This window comes from Poecilia mexicana, unplaced genomic scaffold (assembly GCF_051168715.1).
Source record: "Poecilia mexicana isolate PSO_F unplaced genomic scaffold, ASM5116871v1 scaffold_14, whole genome shotgun sequence".
In the NCBI taxonomy this organism is placed as follows: domain Eukaryota; kingdom Metazoa; phylum Chordata; class Actinopteri; order Cyprinodontiformes; family Poeciliidae; genus Poecilia; species Poecilia mexicana.
The window spans coordinates 12687369-12705876 of NW_028263383.1; the positions used below are offsets into that span (position 1 = coordinate 12687369).

The window sequence follows — 18508 nt, forward strand, 5'->3', positions numbered from 1 at the left end:
TGCAGAAATTATAATTTTTTTGTGTGTATTATTTTCTTTCAGCTTCTCGTGTGTTGGTGGTGTTATGGTGGTTTATGCTGCAGCAGCTGCATTTTATCTCACAATAAGCAGATAAAACATTGCGGAGTGAAGCTCCTGTTGCTCTTTCCTGCTCCAGTTTTCAGCCTGTTGCGTCTGCAGGAATGTGCTGAACAATACGTCTGTCTGCCTTGATGCTGCTCCTCTGGAGGACACGCCCTGACAGCTGCTGGCTCTGCGCCATCACAGGATGACAGAATCAAGTCTTTCCATCATGTCTGCACAATGCCGCCGCCGCTCACTGAGCCGCAGGAACGAAGCTGCAGCCTGTCAGCCACTGCACTCATCCCACAAACTTGTCTAACTCTGTTGTGGAAAAGTTTTCATCTGCTGGAGGAAAACACAGAAATGAGACAAAAAAGATGATTTTTCCCAGTAAACTGAGAGAATGGGTAACTGTGTCTTTTAACTGGCTGATGTTTTATTCTTCCATGTTTAGCGTTGAGCGCTGAGCCAGCAGCAACACCTTCACTCTGATAAATCAGTCAGAATGTTTTACTTCCTTATAATATCACTTGCTTTAATTTTCTACATTTATCTGCAGTTTCTGATTTGCTGCTTGAATCTGTGATATTTTTAATGATCTTGTGTTGAATAAACGTAATAAAACCAGATCAGCGATCCGCCCACAGCCTTCTGCGGCCTTCACCTTCTGATCCCTAAATGACGGCTTCGTCAGGTGCTGCAGCTCACACACAGAGCTGGATGGAGTCACAACATTTTCTTATGACACATATAATTACAGTGATTCATCCTGCTGTTCTCAGGTTCGGAACTGCAAACTTCTGTTTTCAAATATAACCATCAGATTCATAAATTAGAGGGTAAAAAAGCTGCACAGGCTAAATGTTGGTTCATTAAATCATCTGATGCTGTTATCATGTCAGCTGAGGGAACAACCATAATAAAACATAACACCAACTTATCTGCATTGAATTACTCTGTTTTCATTCATTCACTTTGTGCAACAACTCAGACCTGAAACTTTCATGGAGGAAAATTACGTCTTCTAATCACCAGAGAAGATTAATTTCTGTTTGGATTAGGAATAAATCTGTGGAGCTTCTATTCAGATTACACTGCAAAAACACAAAACCCTTCCAAGTAGTTTGGTTTAGTTTTCTACCTTAGTTCACTTCACATAAAACAAAAATAAGTAACTTTTCTGCAACACATATAAGTAAATAATTCCTGAATATTGATTTAGCAGATTTTCCACTTATAAGATATTTGTTCCATTTTATATGTGAAATAATCTACCAGTGGACCTGGTATGTTTTAAATCAATATTAAGGAATTATTGACTTAAAACAAGCTTCTTTATGTTGATGAAAAATTAATGTAAGTTAGTTTTGTGGTATTTCAAGTAAACTAAGATATTTACAGTAGCAACAAGATTTAAAATACTTGGTAGGATTTTGTTTTACAGTGTAGATAAAATTATTAGGAGTGCCTCAATGCAACTTTTTCATTTCCGATACGATATCAGTATCAGTATCATACTTTTATTACATATTTTGTAAAGGAGTGTAAGAAAAACTTAATCAGTGATTACAATCATCTGATCCTTTTATTATAAACGGAGTCTGTGTGGGATAGAAATCCTGGGCCGGACTCGATACTGGAGCGGACTGATTCCATCAGAGATTTAAGATGCGGGTCGATATCCGATATTTAATATCACTATCGGATCGATACTCTTAGTTATTACAGTTTATTATAACTTCCGCCCCCTACAGGTCGCACATTTGACACCGTTATGTAGAAAATGAGCTGAAATCTCATAGCTTTGGTTTAAATCGGTTTGTGTTTCAGTTCAACGTTCGTTCAAGGAAAATGGAAAGTATCTGAATCTGGAAACGCAATGAATTTGTCAGGATCTGTGTTCTGGATGCAGAGTCTGCTGTAAGCAGCTGCAGCTGCTGCAGCAGGTCCTCTGCAGCTGCTGCAGCAGGTCCTCTGCAGCTGCTGCAGCAGGTCCTCTGCAGCTGCTGCAGCAAGTCCTCTGCAGCCGCTGTTGGAGGCCTTTTGTTTCTGCAGATCTTGTTTGTTAATCAGGGCTCTCACTGGGCAGAGGAACAAATGTCAGCTGGAGAGATGAGGCATTTTTCTAACAGCTCAAAGTAAAAACACGCCTTCCATGAAGTCATAATGCTCTGAATTAAAACCTGAGAGACGTAAACGTGGCGTCCTGATGTGTTGGGAAGGAAATGATCCGGCCTTTCTTTAGCTTATGCACTAAATTTAACTGAAAAGGTTGAATATCTTTATCACACGATGGAAGAATGAACTTGAGCAGACAGAGAGGATTCACGGTTTAAAGTGAAAAACAGCTGCAGAGAGAAACAGAATCGATTTTGTCCAACTTCACTTCCCAGAAACATTTTCAGTAACTCATGTCATCGTCCACTTCCTGAAAAACATCCAGTAATTAGTTTCAGACGCTGCAGAACGCTGACCTGATTTTATCACTAATATTTAATACTATTAGGTGTTTTAATCTGTGAAGGTCGTCCTGACTGGAGCAATAATCGATTTTGGGTCAATAAGGTCATTTTGTTTTGCTTTATTCATTCAGAACAGAGTTTGTTCTCTTTGACCTGAATCAGTTTTTGAGTTTAATGTAGAACTTTTAGGCAAAATTATGAGATAAATATACCAAATGATTTTCAGGATGTCTCTTTAAAGTGGCAGTGTGTAACTTTTATAAAAACTCCGTTTTAAATGTTTTTGAATCTTTCTCCATGTCGGGACAGTTTGAGACAGAATCTATGAAAACATCAAACTTCCATGTTTTCTCCCAGTGCTGCCTAGAAACAGCCAATCAGAGCCAGGAGGTGGGCCTTAGCGCTGTCAATCACTCTCCCTTTGCTCTCTGCTATGCTGCAGCTAGCATAACTTGCTGTAAATTGTAAAGCTAGTTAGCATAGCCACTGATGATGGCAGATAAACTGTTTTCCTTTAACGGTAAGCTGTTTCTCCTCCGTTAGCACATTTAGCAGTGAGTACATGAGCTTGATTGACAGCACTAAGCCCCGCCTCCTGGCTCTGATTGGTTGTTTTTGGTTAATTTCTTCAGACAGCAATATTAGCTCATGGAGGAGATCCATCTGCTCACAGATTATCTGTTTTATAACAAACTATCACAACATGATGTGACAGTTTGGTGCTTTTATTTTGAAAAGGCACTAAAGTTTACTTTCAGCTGAGAGATGATTCTGGACAAACATGGCAGATGCAGCATCAGCTCCATTTGATTTAAAGGAAACCGTCAGTCCAAGTGTGATGACTATGCTACATGCTAAATAGCTAGCAAAGCTAACATTCACAACTTCAGTGGATCTCTGGCTGTTCACGTTAAAACCTGCAGATTTTAAATGCAGCATATCTAAAATATTCAGAAGACAATGCATCATGGGAAACTGGAATATTTATGACATTAGGTAGCCAATCAGCGCTCATGTTGCTTTGTGCTGATTGGCTGTAGTTCCAGGGTGGAGAGCAGCTTCTAGAGCTCAGAGGCTTAAACTGCAGAAATGGTACTGTTAGGATTAATACCCAACAGTAAATATAGGTATTATATTTATCTATATAGATCAAACACACACAGATAGTTTGATCTATGTGTGTTTTCAGAAGGAAAGGTTTGAAGTCGATTGATTCTGACTGGAGTTAAACCAAAGGCTGAACTGGTTGATGTTTGACCCAGTACTGGGTTAGCTAACTTCCAGATTGACTTGTTTTAACCGTGCCGTTTTTAGAGTGTCACCCAGGTAACACACCAGTGACCAATCCTGTTCCTCCAGATTCCCTGCAGGCTTTAGATATTATATTTACCTCACCTGATCCAAAGCAATTAATTACTGAATCACTTTCAATATTATCGGTTTCCCAGAAGAGTTTGAACTGGAATATGCAACCAGACGGGCCTGATTATTACCAAGTATGTTTGATATTAGTTTTATTTATTTATTGGTTAGTTCAACTTAGAATTGCGCTGATATTTTTATCCATAAATGCGCAGTTTTTGCACCATTACAATTCTATTTTCTTCCATTCTATGCTTCGGGGTGTGTGGGGATTTCCAAACCAGAGAAAAACTGTTCAAATATTTACCAGGTATAAAGCAGCGCTGAACTTTGCCCTGCATGTGCGCGTGCGCGTCCGCGCCTCGTTTACAGCCGCAATCAGGAAAACTATTGGAGACGTTTTACGACAGTTTGCACGTTTTGTTTTTGTTGCGAATCACCGCGGCGCGGCGCGGCGCGTCCTGCTGCCAGAGGATTTCTAATCAAAGCCAAGAGCTGCAATTACAGGCTATGCGCGTGCGCGCCTTAAATAAACGCCGCGCGTGCACGCGAGCGCGCCCTGGAGAAGAATTTCTGATGATGCGCGCCGCCGATGGTCTGACTTGTGAACAGCTAAAGATTCATATTTACAAAACTTTATTAAATACCAGATAAACAGAAACGGTCCAGTTTAGACTTTCTTGCTAAATTATGACAAATAAATAAATAAAATGATATGAAAATTTGAAACGAGGAAAACGAAGCTCGTATGATCCGTTCAAACACTGAAGGGCAGAGAAACAAACAAGATCAGAAGGAAACAACTTCCTGCTGTTTATGAATAAAAAGGTTAAGATTTCACGATATAAATTAAATTAATGTTTGAGGTCAAAACTAATAGGAAAAAGATTATAATCTGATCAACAAACCCAACGTGATCTGAGCAGCAAGGAAAATAAAAGTTAATTCTTAGGATTAGATTAAAAATTTGAGTAAAAGTTTTAATAATAAAGGAAAAATATATTTTATAAACAGCCACACTCTAATCTATAATAGTGACATTTTAAATCATTTGTGTTTAATAATTAATTCTGATCATATTTCAGTGTTTTATTAAAGGCTGCCTCTAATCCCAATCCTTCAGATTACCTATCAGGTTAAACACTAATATCAGTCTAATGGCAGTAATATAGATAATACAGATATGAGGATTTCTGCAGGTGTCAGAAAAGCAGATATGATGTTGACTGAATAAACTGAGCGCTTCTGGCCAGAAGGAGAACATGTGACAGATTATAATCATATTTACTGATTTATTAAAACACTGTTTGCACCAAACTTCAGGGATTTCTGTGATTTGGTTGATCATAAATGACCGCCTCAGTTTTTAACTTTAAAATTCATCCTTCAGCCTCGATGAGGAGAAAGTTTGAAAATTAATCTGAGTTAATCGATTATGAATGTAATTATTTTAAATTGTAAAACGTTCTGTTGAAGTTAAATATTTAAATGAACCTTTTTAGTTTTCTGTGGATTTATTCAGACACACATGTTACATTAAACATGAGAACTTTGGATCATTTTATAAACAGTTCAGGCTAAACAGTCTTACATTAAATCACGTCAAGTTTAACATTGTTGTTTTTTTTTTTCGTTCATTTGAGCAAATAAAATGAGAAGCAGTCGGTGGCAAAAAGCACAAAGAAGCATTTATAAAATATGTACAATAAAGTCAAGATTTCTTCTTTTTTCAACTTTATGGTTTCAGTATCTTTAACGTTAATTATTTGTTTTTTAGTTATTCATAATCCCTCCCGCCGCCACTTTTTGGGGTTCCGGTCATTTCGCCCTCCGCCATTTTCTGCCTTTTTTTTTCTTTTTCTTTTTTTTTAACTGAAAATCTCGGTACAAAAACGAACAAAGAGCAAAACTTGTGGTTCCATTTCGTACCTGTCATTTCAAAATGAATTATGGGTATTTTGCTCCTTCATAATTTCCACGAAATTGAACCGCAAGGGATGCCGGTCATTTCGCGGTTTCGTAGTTACTTATTATTATTATTATTATTATTATTATTATTATTACTGTTGTTGTTGTTATTATTTATCAGTTTTGATGTTTTTGGGCGCCATTAGTTTTTTTAAGGTACGAAATAGAACCACCTGCAGATCAGTTTCTGCTCATCAGAAACGAAACGGATGAAAAAAATGTCCAGAAAAATATCAGCTGATCAAATGAAATAATTTGAGTATTTTTATGATTCTTTGTTTTTGAATAGTTTAAGTGCGTCGCTACGAAATGGAAGTAAGGAGGAGCGAAATGGAGCCACCAAGCAGCCCAACCAGTACCGGAACCAGAATCCCAGTTTGTTTTTGTATTTACAGTTAAATATGTACAGTGCAGCAATGTAACACGTCTTCATTGTTTAGAAAAGCTCCAGGAACCCGGATGTTTCATAGGTAAACTTGTAACCCGCATAATCCATTTTTTCTCTTATGGAAAAAATGTCCGCAGGGATCCAGGTCGGTTCGGTTGTTGGTTCGGGGTGAGATGCGGATCCTGCGGGTCGGTTCGGGGCCCCGCGGCCCGTCAGCTGTTGTACTGGCAGGCGTTGAGGCTGGAGCCGGGGCTCTGCAGGCCGCTGTATCCGAACGTGGGGTGCTGTTTGGACTTGAGTCTTAAGGTGGCCAGGCTGGAGTTACACGTGTCCCGGTAAACGCTGTACGGCGAGCCGGGAGGGCCATACGGACACGCAGAGGACGACATGGCCGAGTTGATGCCGGAGGTTCCGATGCCGTTCAGGTTGCTGATGTTGTTGAGGCCCGGGGCCGGCATGCCGGGCACGGCGGAGTGGCCCATGCCGGACGCCATACTCATGGAGGAGATGGAGTTCGGGGCGGAGAACATGGACTGCGAGGTGAGCGGACTCATGGAGTTGAAGAAGGTGAAGTTCTTGGTGGAGAGCGGTGCCGGGGCCAGGCCCTTGTTGGTCCAGTTGTTGTAGGTGTAGGTCGGGTACATGTCTTCGTAGGGCTGCATGAGGCCGCTGAACTGCGGCAGGTAGCTGTTCTTACACAGGTCCATCTGCTGGTTCCGCTCCCGCTTCCTCCACTTGGCCCGGCGGTTTTTGAACCACACCTGGAAGGTAAACACTGCGTCACTACGGCGGACACCCGGAGGCTGCCAGCCACACTATTCAGCTCCAGTCTGCTCACTAACTTGGCGCCAAATCACATTTATAATTATTATAAAATCCTGATTCATGTCAACATCCGACTCTAATTATAATACAGTTTAAGGATTCATGCAGATTATAGTTTATGATGCAGGAACTTTGATCAGGAAAATAACTTAATGCATTTAGATTTTAGAAACGTTTGTTCATTTTTTTTAAAATAAAAATATCAGTTTAGTTTGTATTATTGTGAAGAGTGCACGAAATATAAAAATTCACTGTAATGAAATTATTTACACTAATAATAATAATAATAATAATAATAATAATAATAATAATAATAATGTTTTCTCATCAGTTTATCTTCCTTTCCTTATCATGGGTTTTCCCCACGGAGCTGCTTTTACTCCCGTGGGTCCGTGAACGTTACATGAACATTTTTTAGATAGTTTTATATTTTATTGAGCTTTTATCAGTTTTTAAGTGCATATCTTTTTATTAAATAAATATGACATACGCGCTGAACTTTTTATAAATCGCTTTGCAATAATTTATTTCTGAACAAAAAACAATTAAACAATTTATCGTTATTCCAAATTAATTTTGGTTAATATTCCTGAGTTTGAATAATAATAATAATAAATATAAATCTGTTTAATACATTCTACATAAATACTGAAGTTATTCTACGTCATTTTAACCCGTTTTTTCTGAAAGGCGAAACATAATACATATTTTTTTGTCAATTAAAAAAAGCAAAATGATTTAATTTAAATTAAACTCCTGGTTGCATCGATTACAGAAGCTGATCGCATCAAACTGGATTACAGAAAAAACAGTTAAAAATCTAATCATATAAAATCAAAACGATCGAAACAAAAACAGTTTAAATGAAAACACGCAGTTTGATCCGCTGCTGTTTGCGCCACTTTAACTTTTATTTGAAGCTCCGACGGAGTCACTGCACGTTTACATCCAATATCAGAAATGAAAGAGTTACTAATATGATCTGTGCGCGAATTTATCTGAATAAAACCTGCAGGTGGGAGCGGGGAGGACCTCACCGCACCGCACCGCACCGCACCGCACCTCACCGCACCGCACCGCACCGCACCGCACCGCGCTGCCACTTTGCGGAATCGTTTTTAATTCATAACTGAAACAGTTTAAGTGGGTCCGTCCGATGAAGAGGATTTATAACCTCAATAATCTCCAGAAGCTGCATCAGAAAAAATGAAGGAGAAAACAAAGCGAGAAGCGATTAAAATAAATTAGATTTGGTTTATCTGTGATCTGCAGCCACTTAGTGGTGCAATAATTCAAAATGTCACATTTAGCACACTAACAGAAATATCGTTTTATTTTTTATAAAGTGCATGACAGAAAACTGCAGCTGGAAGCTGATTGTCCTCCTTCAAATGCAGGAGAGTCTGAACTCTGAGGAAATCCAAACCAAACGGACCGTTTGCTTTTCCACGCACGTTTCTCATAACCGACTAGAGAAAAACGCACCTGGCTGCGGCTCAACGTCCGACGAGAAGCCGCAAAAACCGAAAATGTAGCCAATTAAAAACCATGGAAAGGAAATGCTAAGTGTGTTCTGGTGTCATTAAGTCTAAAGTTTGTGATTAAACGGAGACAAAGATCCAAACTGGATCTAATGCAGATCTAATAAACATTTACAAAAAGTCAACAAGCTTCGTTTTTAAGTTTAATCTTTCGTCCTGATGTTTATTTGCGGAAACTCAAAGTGACAGTTTTGGATGTTTAAAATCATTTTCATAATTCCGGGTTTTCATTAAATCGCGTTTGATGAGAAACTTTTGACATGAAGTTCGTTCAGAGCCGCAAATCCTTCAGAAAAAAGCGGAACAATAAAATCCTTCAGTCTCATAAAGGTCAAACTATTTGACCCAGAATATAAATAATAGAGCATAAACTTCACTAATGCTGCGCCATAAAAATAGACGGAAACACCTTAAACCCTGACAAAAACAGAGAGCCTCTAGTTGGTTTTCTGATTTAAAATAAATAAGATTGATTAATGAAATTCTTGGACGTGTTTCCAACATGGCGCCGGGCCTCTTACCCGCACTCTGGCCTCCGTCAGGTTGGTCCAGACGGCGATCTCCTCCCTGGTGCTCATGTCCGGGTAGCGGTTCCTCTGGAAGGTGGCCTCCAGCTCCTGGAGCTGCTGGCTGGTGAAGTGAGTCCGCTGCCGCCGCTGCTTCTTCTTCTTCGGGTCGTCGGCGCTGCCGTCATCGCTGCGGTGCTCCGCGCTGCGCTCCTTCTCTGCGGGAAACAGAAACCAGCGGTGCGGTGAAGACGTGCGGCGCGGTGCGGTTCTGCTCACGCAGCTCACGCGACCTGGTCAAACGTTTCACACGCGGATTCAGTTTCCAACTTGCAAAACAGCGAAAGGTTTTAACCGAGCGCAGAGCGGAGAGCCTGAGGTCAGACATTTGCAAGTATTTTCATAAAATCCCTCAGCAGAGAAAGAAAAGCAAATATTCACACACATTTACAACCGATTCTGTTCTCACTGATAGGAATCTTTACATCAGGCCGCTCTTATCTGAGGTGGGATCTGTTGGAGAGGAACGTTTAACACAAATATCTAAACCCCCAAAGTTACATTTTCCACTTTAAACTCGTCAATAAATCAGACAGTGAACTTCAGCTGGGAGTTTGTTTCTGCTTTTGGGTTCAGATTGATGGTATTTATAGTTTGTTTAATCGTCTGACTGCAGGCCAGGCTCCGCACATTTTCCGTGACCCAGTCCGGGATCCGGCCCGGTGATTGGCTCAGGCAGCGCAGAACAAGAACAGAACAGATTTGGGGTGAAGCTGAACCTCTGAGTTCTGCTGGTGCGTAAATGAACGTCCCGCTGCGCATTTCTCTGCTTTTTACGCACCAACATGATTTCCGCTCAATAAAAAGTGGATTTTACAGGAAGAGTCTGAATCCGTCCGGCGGTATCTACCTGCCAGCTCTGCGTCTGAGGACTCGCTGCTTGAGTTCTCTAAAGCTTCCCGGCCGGCCTCTGCTGGTCTCTGTAAATGAAACGCGGCGGCCACGTCACGGGGCGGCGCGGCTCTCACGGCCTCCGAGATTCTGTCCAAATTCATGCCACCTTAAAGAGAAGGATGCGGGACAGTGAGAAACTGGGTGAGTCCTGCTCTGCAGCAGCTGCGACACCGAAGATCCAGAATCACACCGCGACATGAGCGGCGCAGCCACGCGGAGGGTTTCCACCAGAGGTTCGGATTCCCCAAAACCCACAAAGTTTCTGTGGAGGTGAAACAACGCGAGGCATCAGGCAGACGGTCCGGTCCGGTCCGGTCTGCAGCGGCGCCGCTCTGCTGTGCGCTCTGACCGACTCGGAGCTCCGACTGTCAGGCAGCAGATCCTCCTCCTGCCGCTCGGAACCTCCCAGACCGACAGTCCAACCCACCGAACCTGCGCCGCGACGCACCCCCACCAGCCAGGGACTATGACGTCACAGCGTCCCGCTGATGTAAAAGTCCAAACTGCTCGGCTCGTTGTTGGAAAACATTCATGAGAATCTTGGCAGCAGATTCGGTTTGGTTTTATTTTTGCTCCAATAGAAACTTTATGGATTAAAAACGGGGCGTGGCCACATGAGCAAAATGATTTATGGATCAGTTTTAATAACACAAATAATAAATAAATGTTGCAACTTGTTGCTTCTCTTTTCATAAATTCATAAATAGTTGATTTTGGTATTATTAATATTTCTGCGGTGGGAATCGGGAGCGCGCATTGTGTGCGGTTTTATTCATGTTTGCTGCGTTCCTTTACACACACACACACACACACACACACACACACACACACACACACACACACACACGCACACCTGCGTGTGTGTGTGTGTGTGTGTGTGTGAGAGAGAGAGCTGGATAAACATTTGCTGCTTCACTGTGTCCGGATGAACGATGCGCTGATGGATGAAACATGAAATGATCAGAAAACCCGCTGTGATTCTGACAGCTGCTGATTATCTAAGCAACTCTCTCTCTCACACACACACACACACACACACACACACACACACACACACACACACACACACACACACACACACACACACACAGACACAGACACACACACAGCTGCTGCTCTCTCACCTTTAGATTTCTAGACAGAAAAACAGCAAAAGGCCTAAATAAATTTCTCGTCTCCATATTTTGAATGATAATAATAAAATCATATTATACTGAAGAAAACTGGGAGCCAAAACTAAAACATGGAAAACATGTCAGCATGTTCTCATTGTGTTGGTTTACATGTTGAAGTGAATGAAGTTATAGAAAACTATGATTACAATCTAAATTAATTACAATTACTGAGTGTTTTGAAACAAATATATTTTTACTCCGCTGTACTTTTGACTTGAGTCATTTTATTTCTGGATTTTCTTCCCACTGAATGAAAGTCAAACATGTTTTAACCTGAAACTCAAACCTGTTAAAGTCTCTGAAGTTTTTATTGAAATAATATTTGTATTGTTGCCTGATTTTGTTATATTTTTGTTACTTACATGAATTATTGTCATTTTGTTCCTTATAATACCACAATTTCCACTTAACTTTATATTTTGGTTCGTCTGATGATGTAATTAACATGATGCTAAGCATTAGCATCATGCTAAGCATTAGCATGATGCTAAAGGATTTGTTCTCTTCGAAACTAAAATCTTCCCAGAATTGATAGAGAGATGAATAAAGCTTTTACATAAAATATTGAAATAGATAAATTCTTGATAGTCATTTAAAGTTTTTGTTGCTGCATTCTGTGTGATGAGTCCGCTGCTCTTGGACGCCCCCTGCTGGCCTGGATGTCCTAACCAGCAGCTTGTATTATATCATTCATCTTCCTACTTTAATCTATTTAAAAAATCCTTTATTTCATAAAGTTATAAAAGTTAAAGCTTCACACATTCAATACAACATTTATGTTACAGTTTCTTATAACAGAAAACTTCACAATAATCAAATGTTTGTTTCCAGAATCTGAATTTTTTAAGGTTTTATGTAAAATGTAAAATTTGTCCTAGAGCTCAGATAAAATCTGACTGAGGATGAAAAATATTTCATAATCCAGATTATTTTAGAGAAAAATAATAATTTATCTTGATTCTTGATTTAGTTTATTGTGTCAAATGGAGCAAAGAATAAATTTATTTCTAAAATGTTTTCACTCAAAGAAATGATATACATCTTTCCTTTTGAATATCAAAAATTATGATTTTTATTTTGCACAATTACAACTAATTAATAAAAAAGAATATAATCAGTGAAACCTGAGTTGTAATTACTGAGTTTGCTTCTGCATCAGGCCGGCTCTTTGTCCAAAATAACCAAACCAGAAAAAAATTGTTTTCACTTTAAACTCTTTAAAGTTTATGAAATTCATAAATGTAGAGATTTTATGAGTTTTACCAACACATTCAGTGAGAGTTTATGTAAAGATTCTCTATTTCTGGTTGATGCCATCTTCAAATCATTTCATTTTTTACACTCATACCGATATGAACAAACGTTTCGGACTCGTTTCTCTGAATAGATCTGGAGGTCAAAGGTCACATCCTTCCTGCTGCTGTGGTTGAAACATTTCAACAGGGTCGGCTACGTTCGAGTCCAGAAAAAATGAGATTTTCAGTATTTGAGCTAAATTAATAAAAGCCTTTGCAGCGTTTAATAATGACACTCGGTGGAGTCGCTGTGACTCTGGATGTTTTTGGAGTTTTTCGTTTCCGCAGCAGATCGTCTCTGTTTTCAGGCTTCGGTTGGTTTTAGATTAACGTTCAGACGAGTCGAGTTCCTTCTGCAGGACCAACGCTAACCTCAACTCAACACATTTACTACATTCTCTCTTTGTTTCATCAGTTTGACTGAACGCAGAGCCGGCCTGAGTCATAAAGGAGCCGAGTCGTCCCCCCATAAGGAACCACTGACTTTAAAACAGAGGTTCACAGATTTGTGTTGTTTGTATTTAGTTTTAGCTTCAGTTTAATTCCTTTACTCTGGAAAATGATCATTTAAAATAATTTGACAAGCAAATCAGTTCTGTATAAAATGGAAAAGCTTTCAGACAGACAGATCCATGTTTTATGACCGAACTGCTCCTACAGGCTGATTACTGAACGCATCTGTCCTGCATGTGTGAAGCGAGTCGTTCCAGTGACTCTCTGCGTGTCGTCCCGTGTGTGATCCTCCTGCCTCTGAACCCGGACAGTCGGCGGCGCCAGCAGAGCCTCCTGACATCAGATCCTGAAGCGCCCGGAGCGCCCGGACCGGACCAGTTTCTCAACATTTGGGCTCAGAGCTCCTGCCGTCCTCCAGCGTGTTTCTCTGACAGGAATCACGGTAGCGACCTGCGCAGGCCTGCCGGGACGACTGCGCTTCAGAAACGGATTTGTTACATGAACCGGAGCGGAGCGTGGTTCTGGTCACAGCAGAGGTTTAGCTGCCCGTGACACGTTTCCACGGCGACAGAGCGTTTAACCCAGCATGGATCCGTTTCCAGGTTTTACTTCAGAAAACAACTTTATTACCAAAACAATGTTTAATAAAACTGATGAATAAACACTGCAAAACACAAAACTTGCCAGATAAATTAAAATGAGACAAAACTAACTTACATGTCACTTTTCAGCAGATACAACAGTTTCCTTTAAGTAAATAAATTCATTAATATTGATGAAAAAGTTCTAGTTCCTCTGCAGATTATTTCACTGATAATAAAACATTTTTCCCACATTATGAGTGAAATAATCATCATGTTGAACTGGAACTTTTTCATCAATATTAATGACTTAAGCTGTTATTTTTGCTGAAAGTTTCCTGTAAGTTAGTTTAGTTTCTTTTAAGTGAACGGAGATATTTACTCTATAAATCCAAACTCCTTTCTTAGGATTGAGTGTTTCTGCAGTGTAAGAGGCCGAGTTACAGGGTTAGTGGATATGTGGCTTAACTTTATCAATACTGTAATTTTAGTATCACTCAGAGAAGATGCATCATCTCTAAATCTGGAGCGTTTTGATGTTGGAGCTGCTGTGCAGTTTTCTGGCTTCGCTCTGCGGCTGATCGATGGCGGTTATCTAAATACTCCAGCCTCCATCTCGCCTGCGTCCTTCTGCTCCACTTCTGCGTGTGATGGATGAGTTAAAAAGCCTTCCCATCCGGCAGGACAGGTTAAAGGTCCAGCAGCAGCGCAAACATTCATACTTTTTTCTCTCTCCTGTCCATGATGTAAAAATAAAGTGTGTGAGCCTCATTAATCACAAAGCACACACGGAGGGAATAAAAGTGCCGTTTTTTCCCCTGCAGCTGGAAAACAAAGCAGATTGAAAGCGAGACCAGCAGCGGAGATGTAACTGGAGCCGCTGGGTAACTGGAGAAGCGCCGGGCAGATTATCGCCGTGGTGACGGTTCCCCTGCGTGGGCCGAGGCCCGTTTGACCTCCGACTCTGACATCCAAACAGCGCTTAAGAACAACCGCTAATGAGCAGAAAAACACACAGAAATCCCACTAAGGCTGATGGAGCCGATAAAATCATCCTTCATTCAGAACCAGCAGAACGTCCTCAACCAGCTGGGCCGGCCTGAGGCATACGCAAAGTCAGCAGCCGCTGCTGAGCTTTCACAAGAAAACTGCAGAAAACTAAACTCTGTCAGATCTTCTTGTTTAAAATCGTTTTAGACGTTACAATTTATGGGGAAAGTTTAATAAAATCTGAACTTTATTACATTACATTTCCATCAGCTGTGGAAACACGAGACGTTTGTTTTCTGAAATATTCTGGACTTTTCTCTGCAGAGCAGCCGTATATTTATTAGAAATAAAAACATGAACTTTTGTTTACTGGAATGTTTGAGGCCAAAAATCTCTCAAAGAATATTTGAAATCTAAAATCTTTAAGAATTGTTCATTAATTTTTCTGAAAGGCAGCAAATTTTTACATTTAAAATAAATGTAAACTTTAAATGTTTTAGATTTTTGTATATTTTCCAGATAATATAAAAATTAACAGCTGCATGTTTTCTGCAGAACAGTAAAATGTTTCCCCAGAAAATCTTAGAAATAATTTTAACTTCTCCAGCTGATGACTGTGGGCAGAGCCGGCCCCCGTATCAGCGATCTACATGTTGCTTTGGTTCCTCCAGGCCAGCAGGGGGACCCCCAGGCTTTTTATCACAGCATCTCCATGCTTTGTGTTCAAGTTTATCAACTTCTTAAAATAAAAAATATGAAATAGTTTCAAGCAGTAAAACCATCCATCCATTTTCTAACACCTTGTCCCTTAATGGGTCAGGAGGAGCTGCTGCCGGGCAAGAGGCGGGGTGACCTGGACAGGTGACCTGGACATGGACAGGTGACCTGGACATGGACAGGTGACCTGGACATGGTCAGGTGACCTGGACAGGCCGCCAGGCTGTCTCAGGCAGTAAAACCAGTAAAGTCATAAATTAATTATATTGTCTATTATCTTTTGCCAGCTTGCAAATAAACAATAATATTTTGGGGGTTTCTGACATTTTTAGTTTAACCTTTAAACTAAAACGTAGTTTTATTGTTTGTGTGAATAAACCACCAGCTGTTCATTTATTAAAACTGTTTATGATTTGAATGAGCCGCGTCAGAGACACAATTAGACAAAACATAAAATCTATTTTTCCTTTCATCTGCAGATAAAACCAGAAATCCATGTGACCGATGCGGCTCCAGATCATTTCGTTTTTTTACTTCAGGTTGTTTCAAACTAAATATTTTCCAGGTAGAAATGAAGCCGCGCGCAACGTGACGTTTCCTGTCGTTTATTATTATTATTATTATTATTATTATTATTATTATTATTATTATTATTATTATTATTATTATTATTATTACATTTAAAATAATTTTCATTCATTCTAACAGTCCGCTGACGTCGGTCCAGTTATTCTGGTTGATCGGATTTAATTAACGATCAGGACGAAACGACGCGCAGCTTCAGATGTAAAATTAAACTGAATTAAATTACAGTTATTATTTATCTCCATAATGTATGAAAAAATCTAAAGTGAAATAAGTCGGTGTGGAAAGTTGACGAGCGACTCCGTCCTTCATCTGTTAGAACCAAATGTTTTATTGTTTATATGTTTTAGAATTTAACAAAAATATTATATATAAATGAAACAAAATGTTCAAACCTTTATGATTACAGTTTCTGTTTTTAAACATATTTAACATCGATTTTTAAATGTTTAAGTAAAAATTCATTAGTTAATTCCTTCACTTGTCATTTTCGCGCTCCTTTATTTGCACATGAACATTTAATAATTCCGCACATCTGCGCTTTTCTGACCTCAGAAACTTATGAAGCATAAACTGCGACTAAGCTATGAGTTTTAATGAATTTAGGTTTGTGTGTGAAGCGTTTCCCAAAAGCAGAATCTGTCAGAGAAATGAAGATGTTGGTTCTGGTTCTTACCTGGGTCTCCGCATGAAATCACATTCTTGGACAGATTCAGCTCCATTCCAGATCCCTGCAAACACAACAAGCTTTTATTTCAGCTGCTTTTTCCTCACAACTTTATTAAATATAATCATCCTGAACTGGTTTCAAGTTTCTGAATCTGAAAATTTAAACTGGAGGGAAAAAAGTGAAAACAAACAAACAGCAGAAAGAAAGAAAGAGAAAATATTTATTGATCCGAGGCGACGCTTCAAACGGAACCTTCATCATTTATCCAGAACCAGGAACAGACACACACACACACACACACACACACACACGCACACACACACACACACACACACACACACACACACACACACACACACACACACACACAGTTATCTGCGGGAATCTGCTCCAGTAAATCTTCTCTCTCTGTCCCTCAGCCGAGCAGAAATGTTGAAATGTTGCCTTGATTTTCCGCACAGCCTTAAAATTGCGCTTTATTTGCGCCATGTGTTTTTATAATTAAAATAATGAAAGCTTAATGAACCCTTTCTTTCTGGTCTCCTTCGGGTCTATTTGTGTTTAATGTGATGTTTTTCTCGCAGCTCTAAAGCTTCCCAGTCAGGACCAGTTACTCACCAGTTGGTTCCCAGTAGAGAGAAGAGGTGAAGGGAGGAGAAGCCTGACTGCGTCCCATGCAGGTGTTCAGTAAATCCAACAAAGCGCGGTCTGTGCGTGAGGCTGCGTGAGACTGCGTGACGCTGCGTCCGCGGTGAGCGCCGCTGTGGTTTCCTCCGCGCTGCGCTGCGTCGCTTTTCTCCTCCGGCGCTGCGCTGCACGCCTCGCCGTGACGTCACCACGCCCCCACCCCGTCACCTTCCTCATCCTCCTGCATCTTCTTCAACCTTCATCCCGAAAAACAAAGATTCGGGATGAAAAAAACATCAAACTATTATTACTATTATTACGAGAGAGCAACGCGAGTTAATAAGCAAAATAAATTTACATCTGCATGTTTTTCGTACTCAACTCATTTACCGTTTTTTATTTTTTATTAATTCTGAATAAAGGGGCCCTCTAAGATATCTGGTATTTTACATATTCATAATATTAATTGGTTTTAAAATTATATTTGTTGTTATTTTCATACTTTCTGATGCGCCTACATCACATTTATTTTTGTTTAAATTTTATTACATTATTTAACATTTTGGATTAGTTGTTGAATCTTCTGACCTCTTATTATACTTTATGTTTAATTTATTCCCGTTCATATTTTTATGTTTAATACTCAGATTTATATTTGATTGTTTTACATTTTCTCAAATATTATAACAGAAATTTATGTAAGCATGAAGTATATGTTAACTTTGATAAATGTTATATCTTAATATAACATAAAAAATAAATGTTTTACTCTCAGATTTATTAGTAACTGGATGAATTTTAGCAAATGTACAATAAGAATCAAGATTTTGTGTGTTTTTAATAATTGAAACAACAGATTATTGCTTTTCTTAAAATCGTTAATAAAAAAGTTTTTTCTTTTTTAGTCATTACAAGTTCAGCATGAAGAGAGAACAGTTTGTTTTTCAAATTAAACTCCGCTTCCTTTTCAATTATTGGTTCATAATTTATATCTGACTTATGTTGCTTTTGAAAATTAATCAGATAAATACCAGAGCAAATGATTAATGTTTCCTAAAAAAAGAAAAAAAGGTGAGAACAAAACAGGTTTTCTTTCTTTTTTTTTTCAGCAGGAAATTCCCACCGCAGAAACACAGGAACCGGAAACCGAGCGGCGGGATGATCTGGGTCAGAGGTGAAGCGAGTCGGCCACAGGAAGCCGACATCAACTCATTCATTAATAACTCAAATAAAATTAAATATTTAAGAATTATTAGTTCTAGAGATAAAATCTAAAAGCTGAATCATGTTTTGGGTGAAGCCCAGACATTTAGCGCAGGAAAAATGAGTTTCCATGTTCAAACTCA

The 18508-nt window shown here is 39.5% G+C and overlaps 1 protein-coding gene across 2 annotated transcripts; it reads right to left on the reverse strand.

Annotated features, from left to right (window-relative positions):
- Positions 1-5382: 5382 nt before the first annotated feature.
- Positions 5383-17310, reverse strand: pitx1 (paired-like homeodomain 1). Of its 2 annotated transcripts, XM_015010292.2 has the most exons (5): positions 17154-17310; positions 16542-16596; positions 10026-10175; positions 9131-9333; positions 5383-7004 (listed from the first exon to the last, which is right to left on the reverse strand). In XM_015010292.2, exons 2-5 carry the CDS (start codon positions 16585-16587, stop codon positions 6456-6458), a joined length of 948 nt encoding a protein of 315 aa, XP_014865778.1. In that variant the 5' UTR covers positions 16588-16596; positions 17154-17310; the 3' UTR covers positions 5383-6455. The 2 variants fall into 2 exon arrangements, with proteins under 2 accessions (XP_014865778.1, XP_014865779.1); XM_015010293.2 differs by lacking the exon at positions 10026-10175.
- Between the last annotated feature and the right edge of the window lie 1198 nt (positions 17311-18508).